General features: G+C 43.6%; 1 protein-coding gene across 5 annotated transcripts in view; it reads left to right on the top strand.

Moving 5' to 3' along the window:
• FAT1 (FAT atypical cadherin 1) overlaps positions 1-24157 on the top strand; it is a 143859-nt gene that overhangs the window by 10598 nt on the left and 109104 nt on the right. For all 5 annotated transcript variants that reach the window (XM_009240518.4, XM_002815356.5, XM_009240519.4 and 2 more), the window contains exon 2: positions 9491-12773. In XM_009240518.4, coding sequence (XP_009238793.2) covers positions 9509-12773 — 3265 coding nt within the window. In that variant the 5' untranslated portion in view covers positions 9491-9508. The remainder of the gene's footprint in view (positions 1-9490; positions 12774-24157) is intronic.

Raw genomic sequence — 24157 nt, 5'->3', positions numbered from 1 at the left:
CGGGGACTCTGTGACCGTATGAAGGATCAGGAGTGTTGGGGAGGGGAGTGAGTAGTGTCAAAGGTGTCATGAAATCAAGGAGGATGAGCACTGAGAAAAGGTAATTGGTTTGACATTAGCTTGTGATGCAGGAACAGCTGTTCTGCCAGGGTGGACCTGCAGGATCTCTGTGGAGCAGCGTTTAGTGGAGAGGGAGTTCTAAGGAAGCCAGGGCGATGCTGTCAAACTCCTTTTCTTGCTATCTTTGCCAGTATAAAAAAAGAGAAGAATAAGAGTGTTTGTTTGAAAGAAGCGAAGGTTTGAATGAAGTTTTTTTATTTTATTTTATTTTATTTTTATTTTATTTTTTTGAGATGGAGTCTGGCTGTGTTGCCCAGGCTGGAGTGCAGTGGCGCAATCTCGGCTCACTGCAACCTCCGCCTCCCAGGTTCAAGCGATTCTCCTGTTTCAGCCTCCTGAGTAGCTGGGACTACAGGTGCATGCCACCACGCCCGGCTAATTTTTGTATTTTTAGTAGAGACGGGGTTTCACCATTTTGGCCAGGATGGTCTTAATCTCTTGACCTCATGATCTGCCCACCTCAGCCTCCCAAAGTACTGGGATTACAGGCGTAAGCCACCGTGCCTGGCCAAGCTTATTTTTTAAGTAGGGGAAGAACCTGTGTGTGTGTATGGATTCTGCACAAGGAGTCAGGAGTGGGAGGAGCTGTAGAAGAGTCAGGATTTTGTGGCATCACAGTATCTTTATTTGCAGCTAGGGTGGGTGGCATCTCTTCTGAGGTATAAGAAGAGAGAACAGGTGAAGAGAACATTTTAAGAAGAGGAGGGAAGATGGACTTTTCTCCCTGAAGATTTCCGTTTTCTTGCTGTACACGGAACATTCATTTTCCTGGTCCGTCATTTAGTGAAGGGTTGACCGAATCTGATTATACAGGGAGCCCAATTCAACGTATAAAATAAAGTCTTACCAACTTGGGAGTGGAAGAAGTGGCCATTGTTGATTATTGGCTACTCTGCCAAGATGTCGTTTAAATTACTTCTGTTTGTGGAGAAAAATACATTAGATGAGATGATCTCCATTCACAAGAGGTAAACAGTCTGTTTATTGAGCTTCTCCTTGGGCAAAGTTTGTCCTGGAATGTGGATGAGGAGAAAGTGGTTGGAGGATAAGGAATATATAGAGAGGGGAAAGAAGACAATAGCACAGGAATGCCTCACGCTGCCAGAAATAGACACACAGCCGCTGCCTACCTGTCCTGTCTTCTTGTTCCCGGGAGCACAGAACAACTAGAACCCGTCATCTTCATAATGCCAACAGACATGTTTTATAGGTTCATGTAGATAAGTAGGTTTTATATAGAGGCTGTTTGAAAAATAGGACATCTGTTTAACTTTCTTAAGGGCAAGGACACTTCAGGAATCTATTTTGGATTGATTAAATCATGTACATGCTGAAGTTTTCTGAAAAAGTCAGATTGTAGTTCCACACTGTCACTGTCAGTAAAGACCATTCTCAGGGTTAAATTGGAACCAGTTGTTGATCATGTGAAGGCAATATTTAAAGTATGTCTTGCTAGAGTTACCAGATTATTGCAGCCCCAGTCAAAGATAACAACATATAAATGGAGTTAGCAGAAGTAATTAAATTACGTATACCAAGCCTAAGGCTGCTGCTCAGTTTCTAGGGTCATAGCTTCCTCCGTTCATACTGAAAAGCATATGAAGATGGGTTGAAAAGAATTAGTATACACCCAGAAAATAAACAGGATCTACTCATTAGTATTTCAGTGTTAAGGATGAAAGCTTTTAAAAGTACCGACATGGCTATGATAATTGAACTAGAAAAATCGAGAGTTTTTTTTTCCTGTTGTAAATTTTATCTGGAATGTCTGAAATTTTAGAAATCATTTAACATTTTTTTTTTTTTTTGAGAAGGAGTCTCGCTCTGTCGCCCAGGTTGGAGTGCAGTGGCGCAATCTCGGCTCACTGCAAGCTCCGCCTCCCAGGTTCACGCCATTCTCCTGCCTCAGCCTCCTGAGTAGCTGGGACTACAGGCGCCCACCACCACGCCCAGCTAATTTTTTGTATTTGTAGTAGAGACGGGGTTTCACCGTGTTAGCCAGGATGGTTTCGATCTCCTGACCTTGTGATCTGCCCGCCTCGGCCTCCCAAAGTGCTGGGATTACAGGCGTCAGCCACCACGCCCAGCCAACATTTTTTTTAATATACAGTATTTTTAACAAGCCATTTAACGCTGGATGCAGTGGCTCATGCCTGTAATCCCAGCCCTTTGGGAGGCTGAGGTGGGTGGATCACTTGCAGCCAAGAATTCGAGATTAGCCTAGCCAACATGGCGAAACCCCGTCTCTACTAAAATACAAAAGTTAGCTGGTCATGGTGGTGCATGCCTGTAGTCCTAGCTACTCAGGAGGCTGAGGCATGAAAATCACTTGAACCCAGAAGGTGGAGGTTGCAGTGAGCCACGATTGCACCGTTGTACTCCAGTCTAGGTGACAGAACAAGACTGTCTCAAAACGAACAAACAAAAGAAAACTCGTTTACAATTCGTAATCTCTTGACAACTGCATGATCCTGCTTTGAAAATGTGTTTGCCGGCCAGGCACAGTGGCTCGCGACTGTAATCCCAGCATTTTGGGAGGTCCAGGCAGGTCGATCAGTTGAGCTCAGGAGTTCGAGACCAGCCTGGGCAACATGGTGAAACCCCATCTCTACAAAAATACAAAAAATTAGCTGGGCGTGGTGGTACGCCCAGGTACCCCAGAGGCTGAGGTGGGAGGATCACTTGAGCCTGGAAGGTTGGTGCTGCAGTGAGCTATGATGGTGCCACTCCTCTCCACCCTGGGAGACAGAGCAAGACCTTGTCTCGGGGGTGGGGGGGTGAAGATGCTTGCAATTTAGAGATCTCTTAAAAATACTTTAAAAATGTGACACTGAACTGAACTCGAAAGTCCAAATTTTAATCATGAGTTAAATTCTACTGACACTTTCACTATGTTGATAGAAAATGAGAGCGGAGAAGAGCACAGTGAGGGAGAACACAAAGTTCTTAACTTAATAATTTTGTGTTTTTATCATAACATGTGGAATGAAAAGTTTAATAATGTTGTCCTGTTCCGTAAAGGCTAGAATGACTACTTGTGCTTGTAAGAATTGTGACCTCTCAGTAATAAATATGCAGCGTTTAACAGAGTTGATGCATTGTATGATGCTGTGTCTCACCTAATGTCCTGTCTCTGTGGAAACCCTTCGAAGACTTGAGCTTGAGGTCATCTGAACACTTGAATATATGCAGTTAAACGTTTTCAGCACAGGGGCTGTGTTCTGTTTTGTGAAGAATGTGCAGTCACAGTAATTGATTGAAGCATTTTACGTGAAGGTCTCCCTAATGAAGAAGTATGAAGATATTAATATCTGATTTTTACTGGAAAAGTTATTTTTCTGCCGTATTTGTAGATTTTCAGAGATCTATGCTAAAGATATTTAAGCTTTGGACTGGGAGCCCTTCTCCTTCAAGGCTGAACTAAGTAAACACTCTTTGGTTTTGCTTTGGAAAATGCATTTTAGAAATCCCAAATCACAGTGAGTTTAAGTAGTGTGATCACCTTCTAAATATCAAAGTGTAGCTGTTGGCTCAGATGGTCTTTGGAGTTTAATTTCCATAAGCAAAGGAGTCTAGGCGATAAGGTCCTTTTTAGATGAAATGGTGTTTGAGTCTTTCCCCCCTTCAGCTTTACTGTTTGTTTTGCATAAGAGCCACAGCCATTGTTTTGATCGGGGTGGTTTTTATAGTGAAACCTGAATTCGTGGTTCTTGGTTACATTACTGCACGGTTAACAATATCTCCCAAAAAGTGTATTTTTTCATTTAATTAATTTATTCTACTCACAGTAGCATTCTGTTAGCCAAGTTTGCAGAGTACATTCAGGTTTTTCAAAGATTTCAGTTAGGAATGTGGTCCACAAGTCCGTCCCAGCTGTATTGTGTCCCGTGAGAACTGGTGAGTAGGATGTGGAAGGTAATTGCATGTTTGGGCATCCAGTTGGGGATGAGTGGGTGGTGGCAGGGGCTGTGGTGGGACTGAGCACCTGGAACACCATGGGGAGAGAACAGCAGTAGCAATCTGATGTGTTGGGCATGGTCTGTGTGTCTTAGGGGATGGAGCGGTGCCAGAGCCTTCTGGTGGGGGAATGGAGGGGGAAGCAGCGTGGCGCATTAGCGAGTATTTTTTTTTGTTTTTGAGACAGAGTCTTGCTCTGTCACCTAGGCTGGAGTGCAGTGGTGTGATCTCAGCTCAGTGCAACCTCTGTCTCCCTTGTTCAAGCGATTCTCCTGTCTCTGCCTCCCAAGTAGCTGGAACTATAGGTGCCCACCACTGCACCCAGCTAATTTTTGTAGTTTTAGTAGAGACAGGGTTTCACCATGTTGGCCAGGATGGTCTCGATCTCTTGACCTCGTCATCTGCCTACCTTGGCCTTCGGAAGTGCTGGGATTACAGGCGTGAGCCACCGCGCCCAGCTGGATTAGTGAGTATTTATATTATATAGAACTCCAAGTTCTAATGTTAGGCTTCAGCTGTACAAAAATCTTTATTTACTCACTGTTTCTTATCACACCAATGTGCTGTGGTTCCCTTTCGTCCCTCAGTGGCTGCCATCTCCCCTGTCAGGGCCTCCCATTTGGTCCTTTCAAATCTTGGGGCTCTGCTCTTGGATTTTTTTCTTCTGCCTGCTCTCTTCCTTGGTGATCTCATTCAGTTCTGTGGTTTTAAATACCATCTTTCATATTCAGACAACTCTCAAATTTCTATCTGCCGGCTGGAGTCTCCCACATATCTGCTGCCCACTCACAGTCTTTACTTGGGTAGCCGGTAGCTGTTCCCATCTTACCCTTCCAAAACTGACCTCCCGATCTGCTCCCCGGGGCTGCTTCTGCTCCTGTCTCCTCTCGATTCCTGGCCCCCTTGTTCTCTAGCACAGCAGTCTTTGGCGTCTTCTCTGGTACTGCTCTCTCCTCCTTTCCTTCCCTCTCCCCACTCCAGTGCATCAGGCAACCTTGAAATAGATTCACAGTCTGCCCCCTACCCCCGTTGGGCCCTAGCCCACGCGCGCTCCGCCTGTGTTGTGGCTGCAGGCTCTGACTGCTCTGGTCGCCCTCCAGCTTCTGCCCTGGCTGCCCACAGGCTTTTCCATTTTACTGAGACCATGGCACTCCTCTGTTCAGAATCAGCTGAGGGACTTCTCATTTGATTTATACTAAACTCTAAAGTCCTAAAAATCGTCCTTTATCCATGAGTCCATATGGATCTTGAGAAAAAAAAAGATTCAGGCTGGATGCAGTGGCTCACACCTGTAATCCTAGCAGTTCGGGAGGGCGAGTTGGGCGGATCACTTGAGCCTGAGTGTTTGAGACCAGCCTGGGCAACCTGGTGAAACCCCATCTCTATAAAAAATACAAACATGAGCCAGGCGTGCTGGTAGTTCCTGAGTATGTAAAATTCTGTCAGTCTGCATCTACAGGTGCACCTATAGTCCCAGCTACTCAGGAGGCTGAGACTGGGGCCCGGAAAGCTCAAAGCTTCAGTGAGCCGTGATCGCGCCACTGCACTCCAGCCTGGGTGAGAGAGCGAGACTCTGTCTAAAAAAGAAAAAAAAAATTGAATAAATAAATGGAGGAAGATAGACAAATCAGTTTCTAGAAGAATTATAAATATTTTGGGTAGCGAAACTCTCTATCTCTTAAGAATGGGCTACATGCAGTGACTTCCTTACCAAGAATACAGTACAGAGAGGGGTGAAGGTAACCTGACTGAAGAAACCTGGCGGACACTACCTCAGTCACGTGGTCAGAGGCAGCGTCAACATCGATAAATCGTGTTGATTTTACCCCTTGCTACGGTGTGGTGGAAACGACACTCTACCTCTGTGGCTTTTCTCCCCAAAACATAACCCCAATCTAATCAGGAGAGAAACATCAGATTCCAGTTGAGGGACATCCTACAAAATACCTGACTAGTACTTCTCAAAACTGTCCAGATCGTTAAAAGCAAGGAAAATCTGAGAAACGTACGTTCCAGAGGAGCCTTAGGAGACATGACAGCTAAATGTATGGTGGTGTCTTGGAAGGGATTCTGGGATGGAGAGAAAGCCTTGGGTAAAATCTGAGCAAATCTGAGTGAAGTATGGACTGTAGTTAATGATGATGTGTCGGTACTGGTTTGTTAGTTGCATCTAGTATAAGGTACCAAAGTGAGATGTTAACAGTAGGGGAAGCTCTCTTTGCAACTTTTCTGTAAATCTAAAAGCATTCTAAAATAAGGTTTATTTTTAAAAAAAGAACCCCGTTCACGATAGGTTCTCTCCCAGGATGTGCCCCGGCCTTACCGCTGTCCCTCAACCGCTGTGCTCCAGCCACATGGTCTGTTTCTGGCTTCCCTAATCTGGTGCTTCTCTGTGGGGTGTGACTTTCTGCCCTAGAGGGTGTTTGGCAATGTCTCGAGATAGAGGGATTTTTAGTCATCACAGCTGGGTGATGAGGGGGATGCCACAGGCTTCTAACTGGTGGGGACCAAGAATCATATTGAACACTCTATATCACCCCAAAGAATCTAAGAGTTGCCCAGCACGTCACTAGTGTAAGCCCTGACCCTTTGAATTTAGGTTTCCCTCTTTTCCTTCAGATTCCTGACTGTGGTCTTTCTTTGCCCTGCTTTAGTTTTCTCCTTAGCACTTAATTATCAGCATCGGATATACTCTGTTTACTTGTCTGTCTGTGTCTGGCCAGGAAATGTATCTTCCATCAGGACTTGTTGGTAATTTGGTTCACTTTTGAATCCCCAGCATCTAGAACTGCACCTGATACATAGTAGATGCTCATTAAACATATGTAAAAGGAATTAAATAATTAATGAAAGGGGTGAGTCGATGATAAAGATAACACATACTCGTGCTTAAAAAACCATAATAGAGAAAAATGCCCAGTAATCATTCCCTCAGCTGCTTGTTTCTCTACCAGTTCTCCAGAAGTTACCACTGTTAACAGTTGCTTGTCTGCCTAGCCTTTTCTGTCCATTTTTAAGTATATCCGTGGGTACATTTTATCTGCCTCCCTTCTCCTCTTTTTTAAATAAACATAAATAGGATCAGCTTGGTTTTTCCAGTTAATATTGCTAGTGCTGTCTTACAGAGTGCTCTGTTACCTTTTAATGGCTGCATGATAACTTTATATGTAGAATTAAGCAAAAAATACTTCTAGTACTTGCAATAGAATCCTGGTATAATACTTTGTTGTGCAGTGGATGATGGTAAAAATGTCTCCTAAAACATAATGTGTCTCCTAAAACAAAAGACTGCTTGCTAAACATCATCCAAGTGTTTTTGGTTTTGTTCTTTTGTTTTTGAGACAGAGTCTAGCCCTGTTGCCCAGGCTGGAGTGCAGTGGCACGATCTCGGCTCACTGCAACCTCTGCCTCCTCCCGGGTTCAAGTCATTCTCTTGCCTCAGCCTCTGGAGTAGCTGAGATTACAGGCTTGTTCCACCACATCCTGCTAATTTTTGTATTTTTAGTAGAGACAGGGTTTCACCATGTTGGCCAGATTGGTCTTGAACTCCTGAGCTCAAGGGATCCGCCTGCCTTGGCCTCCCAAAGTGCTGGGATTACAGTTGTGAGCCACTGTGCCCAGCCTCTTTATATGTATTTTTATTTCTAGTTTGTAAATCCCTTGGGATTGGGATCGTTGTCTTTTATTCCTTAACACCATGCAAGGTTCTGTCTAATAAGGTCCTCCATACCTGTAGGTTGAATTGAACTTTTCATTTGTTTTGATAAAATTACAAGATTATTTTATAATATTCAAATTCCCTGAGTATTAGAACTGTTGACTAAATGGAGATACTTAAAGAGAGAGTTTTGGGAGAAAATTGTTTTCTTATTTTGTTTAAATGATAATTGTTCTCCTGGAAGCCAAAAATCTGTAATTTCTGACTTTATCTGGAGAGGAGAAGGCATCATAGCTAAAGAACAAGTCAGGGTGGCCAACTTGAACTTGATTCAATATCAATTAAGCTTTAATTGCTTTAAGCACATCAGGTCTTTTTTTCCCCCTAAGGCAATGACTTATGGGGCAGAGTTGGCAGTAGCTAAGTTAAGATACTATAAATTAATGTTGTTGTACCAATTTCAACTGGGCTGTCAAACCCACCCTCCAGTTTGCCATTCATTTACCTCTGGTAGCATTCACATTTTGTGAATATTAATTTGAGAGTCACTTTGCAAGATGACAGTGCTGTCCTTTGTGAAGCCGCATTGATTTACAAGATGAATTTGTTGGCAAAGGGGAACAGTTGATCTGAAAATAACTGTCCTGCTTCCCTGGCGAGACCTCAGCCCAGTGGACTTCGCCCAGTTTCCCAATTGTCATTTGTTAAAGGCAACGTTTTCTTCATTTCTTCAGTTTCTCTCTTTCCTCCTCCAGTCACCCAGGGACTGTCCTGCAGGGTCTGCCACCATGTATTAATAGACTGATTTGACCCTTGACGTGTTAGCTTAGAAGATTTAGCTTTTGTGTGTGTGTGTCATCTTCTCATGGAGGGGCCCGGGGTGACAGGTTGTTCGATGCCCTGAAGATGGGAGACATTCTGTGAACAGCTGGTTGTTGACAGCAGCGGTGATAAAACATTGATATAGTTGGTAAGGTTTGCTCCACTGACTTAGAGAGGAAAAACGCTGTTTGACATCAGGCTGCTGAATTCTGGTTTTTCTTTTGTAAATCGCCTTTCTTTGGGGCTTATGTTGGTGATAGGTATCAGACTTGATATAATTATTTTAATACTTTTAAGTAGTTATATAGAGCGAAATGAGACAATAAACCCTTACATTATGTAGGGAGTGAACTTAACCATTCTTATACAGAAATAATATAATTTCAGGATAAATTTTGAAATGAGATTATAAGCTGTTGTTATGGGGCACCATGTAAAACCACTGCTGGTTTTTGTTTTTTTTCTGAATTCGTTGTCAGAAGCTTTACATTCTCACAATACTGTAGGGGCATTACGTTTGCCAGCTTTTAATCATTTAATTCATTGTATGTAAGTAAATGTAAACAATGTTCATTACTTTTTAACAATTGCTTATATTTGCCTTAACAATTTAAATATAAAAATATAACTTAGTTGTTACAGTTAGTAGTCTTTCATTTGATACTCATGAAGATTTTTGAGTCGTTTAAATTTGAAAGATAGGACCTTGTTCAAAAATGAAAAGGAAGTTTTTGTTAAGCTTAGTAATTCAAGACATTTTACAAGAATGTTGATACTTATATTGGAAAACATGAAAAAAATCCAAAATGGTTGCATTTATTTGTTTTCCATGTGTATGGAAAATATTTTTTTTAATGAGAGGTTTAAAACAATGTACACACTTTCGCTTGTTTTATTTCCCCAAGGTAACGATTCTGATTTCTTCTGTTTCAGATTCCCGACAGTTAAGCAATGGGGAGACATTTGGCTTTGCTCCTGCTTCTGCTCCTCCTCTTCCAACATTTTGGAGACAGTGATGGCAGCCAACGACTTGAACAGACTCCTCTACAGTTTACACACCTCGAGTACAACGTCACCGTGCATGAGAACTCTGCAGCCAAGACTTACGTGGGGCATCCTGTCAAGATGGGTATTTACATTACACATCCATCGTGGGAAGTAAGGTACAAAATTGTTTCCGGAGACAGTGAAAATCTGTTCAAAGCTGAAGAGTACATTCTCGGAGACTTTTGCTTTCTAAGAATAAGGACCAAAGGAGGAAATACAGCTATTCTTAATAGAGAAGTGAAGGATCACTACACGTTGATAGTGAAAGCACTTGAAAAAAATACTAATGTGGAGGCGCGAACAAAGGTCAGGGTGCAGGTGCTGGATACAAATGACTTGAGACCGTTATTCTCACCCACCTCATACAGCGTTTCTTTACCTGAAAACACAGCCATGAGGACCAGTATTGCAAGAGTCAGCGCCACAGATGCAGACATAGGAACCAACGGGGAATTTTACTACAGTTTTAAAGATCGAACAGATATGTTTGCTATTCACCCAACCAGTGGTGTCATAGTGTTAACTGGTAGACTTGATTACCTAGAGACCAAGCTCTATGAGATGGAAATCCTCGCTGTGGACCGTGGAATGAAATTGTATGGGAGCAGTGGCATCAGCAGCATGGCCAGGCTAACGGTGCACATCGAACAGGCCAATGAATGTGCTCCGGTGATAACAGCAGTGACGTTGTCACCGTCAGAACTGGACAGGGACCCAGCATATGCAATTGTGACAGTGGATGACTGCGATCAGGGTGCCAATGGTGACATAGCATCTTTAAGCATCGTGGCAGGTGACCTTCTCCAGCAGTTCAGAACAGTGAGGTCCTTTCCAGGGAGTAAGGAGTATAAAATCAAAGCCATCGGTGGCATTGATTGGGACAGTCATCCTTTCGGCTACAATCTCACACTACAGGCTAAAGATAAAGGAACTCCACCCCGGTTCTCTTCTGTTAAAGTAATTCCTGTGACTTCTCCACAGTTCAAAGCCGGGCCAGTCAAGTTTGAAAAGGATGTTTACAGAGCAGAAATAAGTGAATTTGCACCTCCCAACACACCTGTGGTCATGGTGAAGGCCATTCCTGGTTATTCCCATTTGAGGTATGTTTTTAAAAGTACACCCGGAAAAGCTAAATTCAGTTTAAATTACAACACTGGTCTCATTTCTATTTTAGAACCAGTTAAGAGACAGCAGGCAGCCCATTTTGAACTTGAAGTAACAACAAGTGACAGAAAAGCGTCCACCAAGGTCTTGGTGAAAGTCTTAGGTGCAAATAGCAATCCCCCTGAATTTACCCAGACAGCGTACAAAGCTGCTTTTGATGAGAACGTGCCCATTGGTACTACTGTCATGAGCCTGAGTGCCGTAGACCCTGATGAGGGTGAGAATGGGTACGTGACATACAGTATCGCAAATTTAAATCATGTGCCGTTTGCGATTGACCATTTCACTGGTGCCGTGAGTACGTCAGAAAACCTGGACTACGAACTGATGCCTCGGGTTTATACTCTGAGGATTCGTGCATCAGACTGGGGCTTGCCGTACCGCCGGGAAGTCGAAGTCCTTGCTACAATTACTCTCAATAACCTGAATGACAACACACCTTTGTTTGAGAAAATAAATTGTGAAGGGACAATTCCCAGAGATCTAGGCGTGGGAGAGCAAATAACCACTGTTTCTGCTATTGATGCAGATGAACTTCAGCTGGTACAGTATCAGATTGAAGCTGGAAATGAACTGGATTTGTTTAGTTTAAACCCCAACTCTGGGGTATTGTCATTAAAGCAATCACTAATGGATGGCTTAGCTGCAAAGGTGTCTTTTCACAGTCTGAGAATCACAGCTACGGATGGAGAAAATTTTGCCACACCGCTATATATCAACATAACAGTGGCTGCCAGTCGCAAGCTGGTAAACTTGCAGTGTGAAGAGACTGGTGTTGCCAAAATGCTGGCAGAGAAACTCCTGCAGGCAAATAAATTACACAACCAGGGAGAGGTGGAGGATATTTTCTTTGATTCTCACTCTGTCAATGCTCACATACCACAGTTTAGAAGCACTCTTCCGACTGGTATTCAGGTAAAGGAAAGCCAGCCTGTGGGTTCCAGTGTAATTTTCATGAATTCCACTGACCTTGACACTGGCTTCAATGGAAAACTGGTCTATGCTGTTTCTGGAGGAAATGAGGATAGTTGCTTCATGATTGACATGGAAACAGGAATGCTGAAAATTTTATCTCCTCTTGACCGTGAAACAGCAGACAAATACACCCTGAATGTAACCGTCTATGACCTTGGGATACCCCAGAAGGCTGCGTGGCGTCTCCTACATGTCGTGGTTGTCGATGCCAATGATAATCCACCCGAGTTTTTACAGGAGAGCTATTTTGTGGAAGTGAGTGAAGACAAGGAGGTACATAGTGAAATCATCCAGGTTGAAGCCACAGATAAAGACCTAGGGCCCAACGGACACGTGACATACTCAATTCTTACAGACACAGATGCATTTTCAATTGACAGCGTGACGGGTGTTGTTAAAATCACGCGCCCTCTAGATCGAGAGCTACAGCATGAGCACTACTTAAAGATTGAAGCCAGGGACCAAGCCAGAGAAGAGCCTCAGCTGTTCTCCACTGTCATTTTGAAAGTATCACTAGAAGATGTTAATGACAACCCACCTAAATTTATTCCACCTAATTATCGTGTGAAAGTCCGAGAGGATCTTCCAGAAGGAACTGTCATCATGTGGTTAGAAGCCCAGGATCCTGATTTAGGTCAGTCTGGTCAAGTGAGATACAGCCTTATGGACCACGGAGAAGGAAACTTTGATGTGGATAAACTCAGTGGAGCAGTTAGAATTGTCCAGCAGTTGGACTTTGAGAAGAAGCAAGTGTATAATCTCACTGTGAGGGCCAAAGACAAGGGAAAGCCAGTTTCTCTGTCTTCTACTTGCTATGTTGAAGTTGAGGTGGTTGATGTGAATGAGAACTTGCACCCACCCGTGTTTTCCAGCTTTGTGGAAAAGGGGACCGTGAAAGAAGATGCGCCTATTGGTTCATTGGTAATGACAGTGTCGGCTCATGATGAGGACGCCGGAAGAGATGGGGAGATCCACTACTCCATTAGAGATGGTTCTGGCGTTGGTGTTTTCAAAATAGGTGAAGAGACAGGTAAATATGTTTTTATTGCTCTCATTTGATGCTCTCTTCCATTTTTTTTTTTTTTAACCATCTGCCCTGTGGCAGCTTCTTCAAAATTCCCGGTTGCTCTTTGGGCTCGGTGTAGAAGTGCGTGTGAATATTTTTTTGGCCCGGCTGCTGTGTGTTTATTCTCATTAAGCCATGAAGATGGAAACAAAAGGCCTGAATGATTTAAGTGGCGTAAAGTGAGTAAAAGACCAGGGATACATTGAAATTGTTACCACTGATACTGATCTCCAAATTTGTACTCTATTATCAAAAGTATCATTATGGTTTTGTTCTAACTTTGAGAAGCCTTTCCAACTTTTTTCAGTCAGTATATTTGCAGGCTCATACTTAGAACAACTACTGCTACCATCTGGCATGCCATTCAGAGGTTATTGCACACCGGCAAAGTTACCCAGTGCACGCAGAGATGATGTGCCGAAACTTCTCTAATGTGGTCTTCACTTAGTACCTCGTCTAGGTTTTGGTCGAGAGGCAGAGGCAGGGTAGCAGCATGCTGAACTGAAAAGACCAGGCTTGGAATCCTGTCTCTTCTAGTTGCTAACTGGTGATCTTGGACAAGCAAATGATTTCTTAGAACTCACTTTTTCCTCTTCTACATGGGGACACTTAGAAATACCGGAAGGTTTAAGTGAGAGTAAAGTGAAATAACACGGGAAAACTCCTGACGTGTGGTAGGTTTATTCATGGTAGCAGTGCTTTGTTGTAATACTGAAGGTTCTGAAACCAGGACCTCCAAGGCAGCAGTCCGAGCTAGAAAGTACATGTGTTGCACTTTGTACATACCTCAGTCTTGCTGCACAGATATCGTAGTTATATGTCAGTATGTCCTGGTGGAGTGTGAGTATTTCAGGGCAGGCTTTTAGCCCCTGCATCTTCTGTCTTTAGCACCTGGCAAAAAAGCGCCTGGCACATAGAAGCTGTTCAATCCGTGTTAAAAGACTGCATAAGTAAATGAGTGAATATGTTGGCTTTTCATGGCCTGCCCTCTGAGAATGATAGTGGAAATAGAAAAGGGGTGATCATAGCACTCATCAGCAATAGGTGGGGCTCAATTTGTTTACTAATCTCACCCATGTGTACTTTATGAATCTGTGCATTTTAAAAGGGACTTTTTAAAAATTACCTTTGAACTTTATATATTCAGTAATACCACACACACAAAAAAACAGAAGAGTCTTCAGTCAACACCCACCCTGGGATCCGTGCCATCTAATAGGTGGGTAGCACGTGAAAAATGTAACTGCTGTTTTAGAAATACATTATTTTGGGCTGGGTGCGATGGCTCATGCCTGTAATCGCAGCACTTTGGGAGGTGCAGGTGGGAGGATTGCTTGAGGCCAGGAGTTCAAGACCAGCCTGGGTAACAGCAAAACCTCGTTTCTACCAAAAAAATAAAATAAATAAATAAAAATGCTGAGCTGGTGGTACACCTGTAGTCCCAGCTACTTGGGAGGCTGAGGTGGGAGGGTGGCTTGAGTCCAGGAGGTTGAGGCTGGAGTGAGCTGTGATTGTGCCATTGCACTCCGCCTGGGCAACAGAGCCAGACTCTGTCTCAAAAAAAAAAAAAAAAGTTATTTTGGAAGTTGTAATATATTTTTTGTGCTTCTATTAATGCAAGGAATTCTTTTTCTATTGGTTATGCGCCACTAGCATATGGCCTATGTATTAAGTCTACAGACTATATATCACTATCTAAAATACCCATAATTAGTTTATTTCAAGAGAAAATAGGATAATCAACAGCATTTGGTAATCCTCTGAAGAGTAGAACGTCTTTTTTTTTTTCATTTTGTCTGTCCAATATAAGTTAGAATTTTCAGGTACCGTTTCAACATAGAAAAATACCCCAAATTTAGTAACTGAAGCTGAATCAAACTGTTTCTGTAAAATTTTTGAAGAACAGTTATTTCTACTTTTTTTCCTTCTCCAAAGTAGGTTTCAAAAGCCTATAAAGAATTGTTAAAAGTTAAAGTTGAGACAGAAAATGGAACCAAAACCTTAATTTAAATTCTCTTCATGACTTTGTATGAACACTGCCTTTTGGGTTTTTTCTTTCAAGTGAAGAAGAGTATTTTTATTGTTGCTTTTTAAGGAATCATTTCAAAACTAGTATTTTTCACCTATACGTTTAAGACGTCGGGATATTTTTACTACCAAGAAAAAAAAAATAAGGAAACAACCAGCCAAACGAGGTGGTGTCCCAAAATAGATTTATGGTATTTTCCAGAAAGGGCAGTGCCAGACTTTTCCAGTAGTAATTTAGTGGGAGGGCAGGGAGGTGTTGGGATTGTGGGCAGTGGTGTTGGTAAGTGTATAAGAAACTGTTACACATTTGTGTAAATATTGAGATTTAAAGGTGAGAGAGAAGCTGGAAATTTGTAGGTCGTTTATTGTGTGGTCCTTGCTTTACAGAGAAAGTAAGTAGTGTACAGTAGACTTATGTTTATATGCTTTTGGAAATGAATAAAAGTGATAGAATAATATTTACACATTGGACCTCGTTTTCATTATAAGACACATTTTTTGGCAGAAGAATTATCAGCCCAAGTTATTTCTTCAGAGATTCCTGGCAGGACAATTGGTATCACAGTGTAGAAACTCCTTTAGGAAAAATCAGTATATTTTGTTGGCTAAAATTAGGCATGCTAATTATTCACATGGAGTGTGTCTTAACTAATTTCTAGGACATGAAGGAAGTGTGGAAAGATGCGTGTCAGGTGAAGAGATGGGCAGTTGAGGAACACCCGTGGGGGCCGCCGGAGACTGCACTAGAGCTCAGTGTGCCGCGCAGGCCAGGCAGGTGCTTGCTGGAACTTCACTCCCTGTCCATTGTCCATGTCCGCCAGGGTCGTCTTTGCCTAACTGGGGCATTTAATATTGCGCTAATTAATATGAGCCTGTGCAGGAGTGCTGTGGCTCTGGGACCAACAACCTGTCCACGTAACTATTTGCTTCTTGTCTTTGACTTAAAGCTACTAGTGTTGGTTGAGTATTATAACCAAATTTTTGTCATATTTTACCTATTTCAACCTAGTCAAATATGTGTATGATTTATATACCTTTCACAGAACAGAGAACCTATCCAGCAAGCTGAATGAAGTTCTGTTTTAAGATCTTCCCTTTTCTTCTCTTTAAATCTGCTTAAATTGGAAACAACCTCTGAAAAGTAGTTTTCTGTTTTTGTAGAAGTAGAAATTCTATGGACTACCTAAAAATCTGTCACCAAATGGACAGTCCTGTTAGCTCTGTGTTGTTAGCTCCGTGTTCTGGGCATGTTCCGCAAATGGCTTTGCCGCGAGAGAAAGCGTAGTGGCAGAGTGGGGATGGCGGGCGCGGACTCTGCAGGTCTCGCGATAGCATCTGCCCTTCCTGGAGAGGCCTCTGCATGTTGGTGAACTGTTCTGACAGATCCATGCCGCGTGCCTGCCCTTCCATGTGAGGTTCGGAAGGGGAGAGGGCCATGTGAAAAATTATTTGGAAAGTCGGTCTCGTTAGAGAGCCAGTTTCCAGAGCTCTAATTAAGATTCTCCTCCTCAGATTGCTGTCCGTAAGGTCTACAGTGAGGATTATAAAGTAGATTTATCAAAGATGTTTAGTGGAGTAAAGCTCTTTGAAGCACGTGTAATCCCACATTCGGGGTTTGGTCTGCCTGACATGCTTCTCAGCATCCAACCCCCTCTTCTACTTCAGATCCATTCTCTGTTGCTTTGTTGTAAGCTTCAACAGGTTTTCCTCTAATTTAAGCAGAATAAAATCTGGGGCATCCGTCCTGTGGGTGTGTGGAATAAATTTGGTGTAGTGTTCTTAGCTGATGGGTACTTACCAAGTTAATTATTAATTGAGCACCAGTGAAATGCTGCAGCTTTTTGTTCATTTTTAAAACTAAGGGAATGTCTAGAAAAATGCCTGGCCAGAAGATTTTGTAAAAATTGTGAATAGAAGTTGGTGTTGAAGCAGTGTTGGGTTGAGGTCTGTTCCCTGATGTGTGTATTGCGTACAGGATACCCTGGAATGTGTTTGACCTTCAGTCTAGAGTAGTTTGGTTATGTTTTTGGCTGTTATGTTAGTATACAAAGCAGCCCAGGACGAGTGTTTCCCCTTCTGACTCTACTTATTTGGGGAGACCATGTTTTTCATTGAGATAAGAGCAGATTTCTAAACATATTACTGCTGTGTTACTTTAGCATTCCAGTCCTGGTTTCAGGATTGAAATTTACATTTTGATGAAAAGACTGGGAATGAATTAATATGGAAGTTCAGCCGTTGTCACAACTTAAGTCAGCATTCATGAAATACAGGAGGGGAAATGAGGACATTTTTCTTAAGAGAAAATGGCTTCATTCACACGATGGAGAGTGTTGGAGCACCATCCCTGTGTCACCTGTGTGGAGGTCGGCTCCTGGCCCCATCCCTGTGTCACGTTTGTGGAGGCTGGCTCCTGGCCTCATCTCTGTGTCACCTGTGTGGAGGCTGGCTCCTGGCCTCATCTCTGTGTCACCTGTGTGGAGGTCGGCTCCTGGCCCCATCCCTGTGTCACCTGTGTGGAGGCTGGCCCCTGGCCTCATCCGTGTGTCACCTGTGTGGAGGCTGGCCCCTGGCCTCATGCCTGTGTCACCGGTGTGGAGGCTGGCCCCTGGCCTCATGCCTGTGTCACCTGTGTGGAGGCTGGCTCCTGGCCTCATCCCTGTGTCACCTATGTGGAGGCTGGCTCCTGGCCTCATCCCTGTGTCACCTGTGTGGAGGTCGGCTCCTGGCCTCATCTCTGTGTCACCTGTGTGGAGGCCGGCTCCTGGCCTCATCCCTGTGTCACCTGTGTGGAGGTCGGCTCCTGGCCCCATCCCTGTGTCATCTGTGTGGAGGCCGGCTCCTGGCCTCATGTCTGTATCACCTGTGTGGAGCCTGGCCCCTGGCCTCATCCCTGTGTCACCTGTGTGGAGGCTGGCCCCTGGCCTCATCCCTGTGTCACCTGTGTGGAGGCTGGCCCCTGGCCTCATCCCTGTGTCACCTGTGTGGAGGCTGGCTCCTGGCCTCATCCCTGTGTCACCTGTGTGGAGGCTGGCTCCTGGCCTCATCCCTGTGTCACCTGTGTGGAGGCTGGCTCCTGGCCTCATCCCTGTGTCACCTGTGTGGAGGTCGGCTCCTGGCCTCATCCCTGTGTCATCTGTGTGGAGGTCGGCTCCTGGCCTCATCCCTGTGTTACCTGTGTGGAGGCTGGCTCCTGGCCTCATCTCTGTGTCACCTGTGTGGAGGTCGGCTCCTGGCCTCATCTCTGTGTCATCTGTGTGGAGGCTGGCTCCTGGCCTCATCTCTGTGTCACCTGTGTGGAGGTCGGCTCCTGGCCTCCCCACTTAGGTGCACACAAGGTGAGTGCATTTCTACAGTGGGAACGGAAGGAAATTCTGGCCCAGGCTAACCTGATTGTTGACCTCAGTCAGGGAAAATGTTTCTGGAGCTTCTGTCTAGTTCTGCAGAACTCTGAATATTTCAGCTATTTATTATTCATTCAAGTTAGAAACCCTTTTCCTCATATAAAGTAGGATATTTTACATACATCCTGGGACCCCTGCTCCTGCTGCATGTCCTCTTGTGACAGGAGATGGAATGTGGAGGAGGCTGATGGGCCCCAGATCCTGACTAAAGGATCTGCAAGTGGCTGAGAGCTGGGTGGTTGCTGGAAGCCTGGCCTGCTGTGGTGGGACCTGATGCCCTGTGGGAGCTGGGGCTAGAATTCCTGGCAGCAGGAACTTGATTAGAGACTGGTGGGAGGCCCGGCAGAGAGTTAAAAAATGTGCTGTTGAAAGGGCTTTTGTGTTGCTGACTCCTCCCTGAAGTGGCAGCAGCTGCTGTCCTCTTGGCTCTTTTTGTTCTCCTCCTAGGAAAGCTTAAGAGGAAAGAAACTCATTTCCCAGCCACAGGGAGACTGGAAGTTGCGTCTTGGCAGAAATGATGTTACCGCAGTGTGCTGTTGCTGTGTTCTGGGATAAAAGTCTTTTGTGTGTGTGTGATTCTGAGTGAAGCAGGGCATGGTAATAATTTTTACCAGGGGAAGGGTCCTTCTTTGAAGCAGGAAGATGTTAAGGTGAAAATAGGATGTAGTTGAAATCCTAAGGAAGTTCCATTTTCTTACTAAACAAAACAGAGACTCAGCTTTTCTTTAGTGATTTGTATGATGTTTACCACGTTGATGCTTTACTGACTGAACAAGTCTAGTCTGGAAAGGCTGTGGGATGGGAATTCGGGGGACCGTGATTCAGGGCCATCCCACGTTGTGGAGCAGCACATGGTGATGCTTACAGTGCTGTGATGGAATTCTCAGAGTGTGCAGGGGCCAGGACCCAGAGGTGTGGGGTGGTGGAAACAGCTTACGTCAAACAGGCCAGCTTTGTCCTCATGCTGTCAGTGATAATGACACTGGTGGTGAGCATCAGTGTAGTAACAACCACGACACTGAGTGTCACAGCCGGGTACTGGGCCCAGCATTCTGTGTGTGCCAGTCCGTTTAATTCTCACAACCTTGGGGTGGACTCTTATCCCTACGTTACAGGATGAAATGTGTATGAGAGGTTAAGTAACTTGCCCAAGACTTCTTGGGTGCTAAGTGCCAGAACCACATTTTACTCCTCTTACTCTTTCAAGAAAGATCTACAGATGCTGTAAGGGAGCCTGTTCAAAAACGACTAGTTAAGTGGGTTTCTGTGCTAAGCTGGGTTAGGCCGGGTTGCAGACTTGAATCCTAGATTCGATGCTTGGTCCTGAAGGAGTCTTGAATGTAAGAATCTTCCAGCATTTTTACTCTGAATGACATATTGCTATTTAGCACAATTAGGAGGACAGGTGTTTGAATTCCGTCGCGGTGGCATTCGACGAGTCAAGATCATGCCAGCAAAGGCGTGGGTGAATCCAGGTGAGTGCAGGTAGCTTCCCTTGTCTCATTGGCCGTTGAAGAGACGGACAGGTGTCATATTTGTGTTTGCAATTGTAAAAGTATGATTTCATTGGTAAAAATGCTGCCCATCTGAACTGGACAGGACGTTAATGTTGGAAGGCTTTTTTTGTGGGAACCATGTCTGAGATGGTGGTTAGGGTCCCAGCTTTCACGCCTGCACAGCCGAAGCTAACCTGATTTGTACCTCCCTCTGCATCGAGTTACATGAGGCCATCATTCCCTTGCCTTGTCCTCCTTGGTGCCTCGGCGTCAGCAGCTGTCCTCCTGGGCATCTGGTACGGGGCGAGAAAGCCAGAGCAAGCATACTCACCATCCCCCTCACCAGGGAACTGTTTTGTGTCCTAAGGATGTTTAAGGGTTGGGTGTTTGTGATTTGTTGAGTGACCTGTGTGTGTAGAGGTTTAATGTTCACTTAATACCTGGTCTGTTCTTTCCATATTACCTACCTTGTACAACTATGAAAATTGAAAAGATTTTAAGCTTTAGGTGTTAGTTTAAACGTTGGAGATTTTCTTACCATTTAGTTCCCATTGTTTTTACTTTTTGGATTATTTTAGTTTGTAGGGCTGGATTTGTCACGTTTTTATTTATTAGTGTGTGTTTTGTGTACTGTTATTTTGCAGTTGCCTTTCTGGCATTTTTTTATTTTTTAAACAGCAGACCACGCTGCTTATAAATAGTGCATGCTCACCATACAAGACATAGTGCCACAAAGCACAATCTTTTCTGTCTTTGTTACTAGGAATAAATGGACTTGGAAAGATTGCCGTTCAAGGGCACATGCCTGTACTTGTTGAATTGGCAGTTCTCCAGTTTCACAGCAGTGACAGTAAGTCTAGGAAACTATTCACATATATACTTCAAGGGCCAGTCTTATCAATTAACTTACCTTTCCAGTTCAACAATACCATATCTCCTTCGAATATCTGATACCACGTTGAACTCGGTCCATTGCTAGGCCTCCAAGTGGCTCAACCTGTTGAATGGGATTCTTTAGAATGTCTTACTCATTTCATGTTGGGGAGAGTCTACTAATACAGTCTTTTTAGTTTTAAACCAATTGGTTTTTTGTTTTTTTTAAATAAAAGTTACTCAACTATTTATGTAGTTTCTGAAGACTGCTTTCTAGTTTGTGATAATTTAACCATATTGTTATCACTGGTAAGTTTTTTCTTCTTAATCATCATCAGCATGTAATTATAGTTAATGTTTAGTGAGTACTTGCCGTGTACAGGCCCTGTTTTATGCTCTTTCCATAGACTATCTCATTAGATTGTCACAATAATTAGTGAGTAGAATTAGGTGGTGTTATACTCTGCTCATGTAGTTCATGTCTGTGCCAAATTATAAACAGACAAATGATGGAAATTATGATGCACGTCGATTTTGTGCCATTGAATTTTGAAATATTCTGTTGCATTTTTTAAGTAAAGTAGTGCATGCAAGTTGATGTAGTTTGTGGTGTGATGCATTAGAAGGCATTCTGATAATACAGACATGATTCTTGAGCTGAGGTGTTCCATCTGTCACAGAATCCTCCTTAACCCGTTTCACTGTCTCCCATCGCACGGGGTCCAATCTCTCCTTAGTGGAGCCACATTGCCCTAACAGGCCTCCCTGCTCTCCCATTTAACATCACCTGTGCTTCCCTCATTGGCTCCTGTGCAGCCCTGGTGCCTCAGCCCCTGCCCTGTGCAGCCATCTGCCCCTCTGTGCCTTGCCGTTTTCTGTCTCCCTGCCTTTGGGCATGCAGTGGTCAGCTCGTATTATCTCATAACTCTGCTTAATAAAGCTTTCTTGACAGCCCTCTTCGTTACATGGAGCTATTTCTTATCTTTTATGTACTTAAAAATATTACTGCAGTATTACTTTAGTATAATTGTTTATGACATGTGCCTTTCCTCTAGATTGTCAGCTCTTTGTGGGTGCATCCTAAGTCTTTCAGTGCTTGATGTGTATAACAGGCACTCAGAGCATAATGCTTAGGCTGGTCTGGTAAGCCATCGTGGGGTCTCCGGGGAAACCTTTCCTTAGAGCCAGGTAGCCTTTGCTTCTCTTCGCTGCAGGGGCACTTCCTGTATGTTCCTCTGTTGTAGTGTATGACTCAGTGTGCGGCCTGTGTGTGACTTCAGTCTGTCTCCGTGAACTCAAGGACACAGTCCAGCGTAATCATCTTTCTACCTTCTTCTAAGCACAGTGGCTGATAGAGCAGTAAGCAGCCCTCATTTGTTCTGTGAGCAAATAGATTGTAACATACAGTAATTGTAGTTGTGAAGGTTGAGCGAAGCTTCTTTTCTGCCACCCTGGACACCTATTTGTAGGCCTCCAAAACAGTGGTTCTTAATGGTTTTGGTATCACAGAAACTTTGAGAATCTGTTGAAAGCTGTATATTCTTTCTTCAGAGAGACAGTGATTTGATTCAATACCAAGGGGCTCAGTGAAGTGCTGAACCTGTGTTCATGCACTGTCAGTCTTCTTGGAAGCCTGGTTTTGAGATCTTCTGTTCTGGAGGTTCCAGGGTTGTCAGTCCTCACAAATTCTCATAAAGGAGGACCAGCGGGTAAGGATAATGGTGATGATGATGATGACAGTGATGACAGTGATAGTGACAAGCATTTTTATAAGGCCTTACAACTTGCAAGTATTTCTACATACATTATATGGTGCTTAATGTAATAGAGAAAACCTGCGTAAAAATTATAAATGAGCTAGATAAACCTTTACAGTGGACAGATCACTTTTCTGTATATTTGTTCATGTGCCTGAAATGATTTAGGAGAAACCATCATTCAAGGCTGTTTCCAAGTGAAATAAGAACCTGTAGTTCTTTATACACCTGTTTCATCAGATGTTCTGTCTCCCCATTGAGGCGTACAGCACAAATAAAACAGATATAATGAATAGTGTGCAGTCATCCCTCATACAACACAAATAAAATAGATATAATGAATAGTGTGCAGTCATCCCTCGTACAACACAAATAAAATAGATACAATGAATAGTGTGCATCGTCCCTCAGAGAGCATGGGGATCGGTTTCCGGACCTTCCGTGCACACCCACATCTTTGCATACTGAGGTCCCACGGCCGGCCCTCCACAGATGCTGCACTTTCGCATGCTGTGAATACTGTATTTTTGATTTGCCTTCAGTTGAAAAGAGTTCATGTGTAAATGGGGCTGTGCAGTTCAAACTCGTGTTGTCCAAGGTCATCGGTATCTTATTTAAGTTAAGCAGCTTTCTAGGCCAGGCTTTGGTCTTCAGTTTTGCCAGCTTACCATGGAAAACCCTTGATGCCACACCACTAGTATTCCTTTGCTTATTAAGGTAGTCTGTCAGGAAACTCAGGCCTCTAATGATAAAGTTAGCTCCCTTGGCAGACAGAATTAATTAATTAATTAATTAATTAATTATTTTCTGAGACAGAGTCTCGCTTTGTTGCCCAGGCCGGAGTCGAGTTGCAGTGGCTCAGTCTCTGCCCACTGCAGCCTCCGCCTCCAAGTTCAAGCGATTCTCCTGCCTCAGCCTCCCAAGTAGCTGGGATTACAGGTGTGTACCACCACACCCAGCTAATTTTTGTATTTTTAGTAGAGATGAGTTTTTGCCGTGTTGGCCAGGCTGGTCTCGAACTCCTGATCTCAAGTGATCTGCCCACCTTGGCTTCCCAAAGTGCTGGAATTACAGGCGTGAGCAGCTGTGCCCAGTCCAGAATTTTTATTTAAATGGACTTGCCATATGTTCTTTGACCTCTATGGAAAATAGCCCTGCCATAAGTTCTTAGTTAAAAGATTCTCCAAAATGCATTTGTGGGTCCTGGTTTGCTTTTAGCTTTCTATTAATTTTTCTACTTGCCTCTTTATTCTTAGGGCTGCTTGACGTTAGACTGTCTCAGACATCCGTGTTCCTCTTATCACAGTGCTTGGCACAGGGCTGGTACCAAGTAGCTGCCTGCTTAGGGGGTGTTCATCTTTTAATAGATCCTGTACATGTTTGTCACATGATCCTCTTCTTTTGATTCGTTGCCCAGCTGAAGGTGTTTACATATTTAAGTGAAAAAAGATGGGTTTGTCATGTAAATACCAAGTTTGTTTGGTTGGTTGAGGCAACAAAATGGAAATCAGTTATTTTTTAAGGATCTAAAAAATTTTAAAAAGAAGTGTTTTTTCTTCATAGTGTGGCAAGCTCATTTAGAAGATGGAAACTGATTAGGAAAGTATGAACATGAGTAATATCCATATGTGGTTTTAATTGGCAGAATGTTGATTTCAGAAAGAAGTCACACGAAGTTTCATATCTACAAAGTATCAAGTTTTGAGTTTAAGTTCAGTGATTTTTAAAATAAGTGTTCTATGGCCTGTGGCCAGGCGCCGTGGCTCCTGCCTATAATCCCAACACTTTGA

Source organism: Pongo abelii, chromosome 3 (genome assembly GCF_028885655.2).
Source record: "Pongo abelii isolate AG06213 chromosome 3, NHGRI_mPonAbe1-v2.0_pri, whole genome shotgun sequence".
Taxonomy (NCBI): Eukaryota; Metazoa; Chordata; class Mammalia; order Primates; family Hominidae; genus Pongo; species Pongo abelii.
This window is presented reverse-complemented; position numbering and strand designations above follow the sequence as displayed.